The sequence below is a fragment of the Halichoeres trimaculatus genome, unplaced genomic scaffold (assembly GCF_033239565.1).
Source record: "Halichoeres trimaculatus isolate MK-OKI-2021-1 unplaced genomic scaffold, fHalTri1.1 fHalTri1_scaffold_2, whole genome shotgun sequence".
Taxonomy (NCBI): Eukaryota; Metazoa; Chordata; class Actinopteri; order Labriformes; family Labridae; genus Halichoeres; species Halichoeres trimaculatus.
In genome coordinates, this window is record NW_027437180.1 from 13,053,607 (window position 1) to 13,059,907 (window position 6,301).

At 42.4% G+C, this 6,301-nt stretch overlaps 1 protein-coding gene across 1 annotated transcript in view; it reads left to right on the plus strand.

Annotated features, from left to right (window-relative positions):
* cnnm2b (cyclin and CBS domain divalent metal cation transport mediator 2b) overlaps positions 1 to 5,960 on the plus strand; it is a 57,613-nt gene extending 51,653 nt beyond the window's left edge. Inside the window, exons 7-8 of the mRNA XM_074688320.1 lie at positions 391 to 569; positions 4,221 to 5,960. Coding sequence (XP_074544421.1) covers positions 391 to 569; positions 4,221 to 4,502 — 461 coding nt within the window. The 3' untranslated portion in view covers positions 4,503 to 5,960. The remainder of the gene's footprint in view (positions 1 to 390; positions 570 to 4,220) is intronic.
* The last annotated feature ends 341 nt before the right edge of the window (positions 5,961 to 6,301 follow it).

Sequence of the window (6,301 nt, forward strand, 5' to 3'; positions counted from 1 at the left end):
ATAGAAACATCTCTAATTGAAACAGTGAGAGTATGAAGTAAGAGTTTTAAAGTGTTATGTTTCAGCAAGTACCGTGACGTGAAGGTCAGGGGTCAAGGACAGGGAAGCCTTTGGGTCTAAAAGGTGGGCTGGGGGTATGACTCTCCACAGCCACTCACTAATTCTACTGAGAGAGTAGACAAACTAAAGGAAACAGGCCTCAAACAAAGATGCAGTTGCTTGGTGGAGAGAAAACACTGACTGCAAAAAATTCTTCTTAGTGATCAACTCTCACTAAACTCTTCTAGTGAGAGGCTTGGTAGGAGTGCTGGAGTTCACAAAACGCTGCCATCTGTAAAAAAAAAAAAAAAGTATGTGATTGTTTTCTTGTTTCTCATCACCTCCTTACAGAAAATAAATCCCCTCCTCGGCCGTTTGGACTCAACCACTCCGACTCCCTGAACAGGAGCGACAGAATAGATGCGATCACCCCAACTCTGGGCAGCAGCAACAACCAGCTCAACTCCTTCCTGCAGATCTACGTACCTGACTACTCAGTCAGAGCGCGCTCAGATCTGCAGTTTATAAAGGTGAGAAGAAGTAAGGTGTATCAAAGACATGTTTGATTTAGGGTGTCTTTACACAGAAAGTAATGTAACACAAATCAAGAGCTGTTAGTTTACAAATGATGTGGGTTCAAAATAAATGTCTATCATATAATTAAAGCCCCAAAAGCAAACATTCCTTGATGTTTGAAATAAATCTTCTCAAAGTCAGACCAACTCCTCACCTTCACAGGGCTCCTCAGGTGGTCACAGGGCTTTGCTTGAACCAGGCAGCATGGGTTTTGTGGACCACAGTGTGTGAAGGAAGGGGTCCTGAGAGCGGCACTCTGTCTCTGATTTCTTCACATCATGGCTTAGTTTGGCCCCATCTTCTTAAGCCATAGCCTGTTTAGGGTGCCTGTGTCTGGACTCTGATGTTGCTGTGGTGAAATCTGGAGGCATCATCCTCAGGAGGTCGTGCTTGCTGACTTCACTGTGTCAAGGCTTTGGGCGAACTTTGAAGCACTTTGATTTGTAGAGTTCAGTTACACATTGGCAGGGACCTGTGTGAGATGATGTTCTTGCCCTTGTCCTGTTGTTAGTTTCTGTGCTCTCTGCAGTCCTCTCAGGAGCCTCCTTAGGTCAACCAGTAGGAGGCTGGTTCCATTTCTTTTCCCCTCAAGGCTTTACTCCACTGGTTTACCTCAGGATCCTTTCTTCTCCTTCATAAGGCCCCATGTTCATGTTGACCACTGGACTCCTTTGTTTTCTTCCTCCCTGATCTTTGAATTCCAAATATTTCTGCCCCACGGCCGTAGATCTGCCTCAGCCTCTTCTCTGTACACAACCTTGTTCAGGCCTGTATTGATTATTGTCTGTTACATTACTGCTGGACTCAAACCACCAAATGTGTTGTAAAAAACAGCTGCAGGTTAGACTCCAGGTTGTAATCCTCTAAGAAACTGGAGTTCTGATGCTCCACTGACCCTGGACTATGTACTGCGCCTGAGCCTCACTGCAGTAACCTAGCTTTTCTCTGAGGCCACTATGATCAACTGAGGGCTGAGACGCCTCCTTTTCCTGTAGAGATCATCCACTCTGAGTTTATTCTTTGCCCTTTGGTCTATGAACAGGTTACATCTAGTTATCCAATTCATCTAAACTGTAATTTTAACAAGAAATGTCACAATCAGCATTTTGTGCCCATGATCCTAATCTGAATTTTTTAATATTTAATATCTGTATACCAAGGCCAAATCCAGTACTTGGGTTTGCAGAGAGAAACTTTACTTAAGAGGTGAAGAGGGAGCTGCGCACTTTTTGTTTTGTGTTTTACATACAATATAGTAAACAATAATTGCTAAAATACGTCTTGAGCTGATTTACTCTATTTGACTGAGTCCAGCTAGTTTTGATTTTGAAGACATCTGATCTATTTTTACATGCTGTCCTATATGAGACCCCCTGAACTTGTGTGCATGCAATACAGCAGGCTTACATGCTTACATACAAGATGTAAGTCTGTTTGAGAAGGGTCAAATCATTGGCATGCATCAAGCAGAGGAAACATCTAAGGAGGTTGCAGAAACTACTAAAATTGGATTTAGAACAGTCCAACTCATTATCAAAAACTGGAAGGATAGTGGGGACCCTTCGTCTTCCAGGAAGAAATGTGGCCAGAAAAAAATCCTGAATGATTGTAATCAGTGATCACTTAAACGTTTGGCGAAATCTACCAAAGCAAACAACAGTAGAAGTCAGGGCTATATTAAACAGTGAACATAACAATATTTCCTCACGCACAATGTGAAGGGAACTCAAAGGATTGGGACTGAACAGCTGTGTAGCCTTAAGAAAAACACCAATCAGTGAGGCTAACTGGAAAAAAAAAGGCTTCAATTTGCCAGGGAGCATAAAGACTGGACTCTGGAGCAATGGAAGAAGTTCATGTGGTCTGATGAGTCCAGATTGACCCTGTCCCAGAGTGATGGTCCATCAGGGTAAGAAGAGAGGCAAATGAAGTGATCTCCCATCATGCCTAGTGCTTACTGTCCAAGCCTATGGGGGCAGTGCTATGATCTGGGGTTGCTGCAGTGGGTCAGGTGAGATCTAGGTTCAGCAACAGTCTGCGCTCAATGAATGAGGTCAGCTGACTACCTGAAGATACTGAATGACCAGGTTAGTCCATCAATGGAGTTTCTCTTTCCTGATGGTACGGCCATATTCCAAGACGACAATACCAGGATTCATTGGACTCAGATTGTGAAAGAGTGGTTCAGGGAGCATGAGACATCATTTTCACACATGGATTGGCCTCCACAGAGTCCAGACCTTAACCCCATTGAGAATATTTGGGATGTGCTGGAGAAGGCTTTGTGCAGCGGTCAGACTTTACCATCATCAATGAAGATCTTGGTGAAAAATTAATGCAACACTGGATGGAAATAAATCTTGAGACATTGCAGAAGTTTATCCAAACAATGCCATGGCAAATGCATGCCTTAATCAAAGCTACAAAGTACGCTGCATGTTGTTTTAGGAGTTCTGGACGTATTGAACTCCTCGCAAAGAGATTGTAGTTCATAAATTGAAGCCTCAGCGTATCTAATGCTGACAGATTGTCCTATGTTTGTTTTCATCTTTTTGAACCGCAGGTCTTTGGACAGTTATCATAGGATGCTGTAAAGCAGATGTTATTGCTGTTATTTGTCTAGTTATGCTCATGTGTTCTGTCATAAAGCTAAGTGTGACTACTGTTCCTCATTAACATAATATTCATTATTTCATTATTCTTTCATCAATTTTATGAGGTTGGGGCACTCAGAACGCTTAGTTATACTGCCGGGTAAGCATTTAGCAGAAATTATCACTCAATAAAGCTAACATGAATGGTTGGTTGAGAAGATCTGATACATTAGAAAACAATATTCGAAGCTTGTGATCAAGATTGGGGCATCCCTAATTTGAACCTTGAACCACAGTAACCAGCTGTTCATTGAGGCTGTTCACAGCATTTGAGTCAGGTATTTAAAAAAGAACCACAAACTCATAAAGCTTCATTGCTTCATAAGCCATGAAGATGTTTTTATACCTCTGCTGATATCCCCTGGTCTTTAGTGTGCATTCACCAACAACACCCCTCACCACCCAGTGTCTACCTCCTCTACCAGCAATCAAAATGAGCATCATAAGGTCACTGCACATCAAAATGGAGCAGCACAGATCTTTGTGAATATAGACACTCCAGCATTCGAACGATAACTGAATCCTGGCAAAACCAGGACACTTTGGATTCTAGACTTGGACTCTCAGAGAAAGACAGAGGTGGTGGTATCTGTGTTTGTGAGTCATGACCGCTGCAAACAATATTACTTGGTTTACTTCTAACCCTGGTTTATAACTGCCCAGCCTCTTGATAAAAGACTGTTACCTCCTCAGAGAGTTTGGTAAATGTTTTCATCTCTGCTTTCTGAACTCGCCTGAGTGTGAATGCCTCAGGAGCTCAAACAGCCTGTCTGAATGTGTCTAACCACAGCTCCAGCACACACCTGAGCTTCTGTTTATATTCTGCAGGATTTTGACTAATGCAGACGGGATTAGACTCTGTTTTGTGTCTTTTAAGTTTCAGAAGTGTTTGTCTTTCTCTTCTCTGTTGTGACATTTCTCCTCATCCTTGCTCTCGTCTCTTTTGACCAGGTAACACGGCAACAATACCAGAACGCTGTAATGGCGTCGCGTATGGACAAAACACCACAGTCAACAGACAGTGAGTTTACGAAAATCGAGCTCACGCTGACAGAGCTCCATGACGCAGTGGAGCCTCCCACTGTCGTCACTTCCACAGCCAGCACCACGAGCACCACTCCTGCTGTGTCAGTAGTCGTGGCCAATGAGACGTCTCACCTGCTCAACCAGCAGCAGAACTGTGTGGGCCTCAACAGGAGCAACCACAGCACCCACAACGAGGGACCCATCTAGCCCCCGCTGAGCCTGGTGGAGACCCATACCCTCCACCCTGTCTCATGGACACACACATGGAGCAGTGGCGAAGATGGAGATGAGGGAAAGTGGGGAAGCGGAGGCAGTGGAGTGAAGGTTCCACTCCAACCAGTAATCCCCAACCAGTCAGTGACACCCTTTCATGGAGGGGCAGTGGGGAGAAAGGGTGCTGCGACACCCTGGACTCCCCCACCTGAACGCTGTCAGAATCCCTGCTGTACTACACGCTCTTACAGAGGGTGCACTTGGACAGTTCCTGTGACTGAGCTTCCTTTTTGGGACAATCAGACACTTTTTATGTGGTGACTTGGACTCGAGGATGACAGGGTGCATGCAAGCCCAGTCCCTGTGCCCTACATACACAAACAGCTAAACACACACTCACATAACTACACACCTGCAGACGTTTCCTCTTCAGGCCAAAGACTTTGGTCCCCCTCTTTCTTAGACTGGACACAGATCATTTTATGAACATGAATACACTAAAGAAGTAAACAGTCACATCCCCAAACACACATGCACACACACACTTATACACACGCACATACACACAGTCAACCCCTGACCTGTCCATCTTTCAGGAAGGCTCAGTCGACTGTTGATCCATCAGCAAAGACTAAAACCCAAACACGCAGAGAGCGACGGTTGGTCAAAGACTGCACCAAAAACCACTTTGAAATAACTCCTTAAACCACGAACCAAGAATGTTTTTCTGTATTTATTTATTTTATAATGTTGTATGTATATATGTATGCGAGGAGACATGATATAAAATAAACTGGCATACAAGCATGCATGAGCATGTACACCAAGGTGTGCATGGGGCACATGTGTCATATCACAAAGGACATGCTTCATATTTGGAGACGAACATCCACTTATGTAAATGAGGAGGGGAGGGTCTTTTACAGATACAGTATGTATATTACAGATCTTGTTATTTTTACTATTATCCTAAATCAGGCTTATGGTACTCTATCTTTTTCACCTTTTAAAAAATTATCACACTATTGCCTTTAAAAGAAATCATATAATTAATTATTTTAACAAAGTGCAATGAAAGAATTTATTTAAGAGATGATTATGAATAAAAGAAATTACTGTATTGTTAATTGCCAGATATATTTGTATGTATGTACTGTATGTATATGTATATTTGTTTTAAAAATTGCTGAACAGCAGCCATCTACTAGCAAAATTGTCCATAGCCAGTTAGTTCCTGTCTCTCTTTTTGTCTTTTTTTTTTTTTCGTCTATTCTATGTTTTTGCATTCTTTGACCTCAAACAAATGTCTAATATTGTTCATATGGGAATCATGATGCCTGGACCATCACAAAAGCGAGGGTGGGGGAAGTTTGAGTGGTGAAAGTGCCAACACACCACCTATGCATGGGTAGGTTATGTGTCCTACTTTTTTTTTTTTTTTTTTGGCAATTTTACACATAATCAAACTTGATAATTGCACAGTATTAATGACCTCATCTAACATGTTGAGCATCATCAACGTCACAAAAAGTAACCTCGACATTAAACATGTCCATGAATGATACACAGCTATGCTTCCCCACTGTTTATCTGTGTGAATGAGGGTTTGTTTTTCACTTAATTTTTTATTTTTGTACGACTTTTTCATTTTTGTTTTTTTGCATGCGTGGTATTTGCATGTTGCAGAAGTCAGACTTAACATGATGTCCCTACCACAAAACATAGTTCATATTCTAAGCTTAATAATACTGTAGTGGATTTCAGTCCATCTTGCTCTCATATGTCAGCTGCTG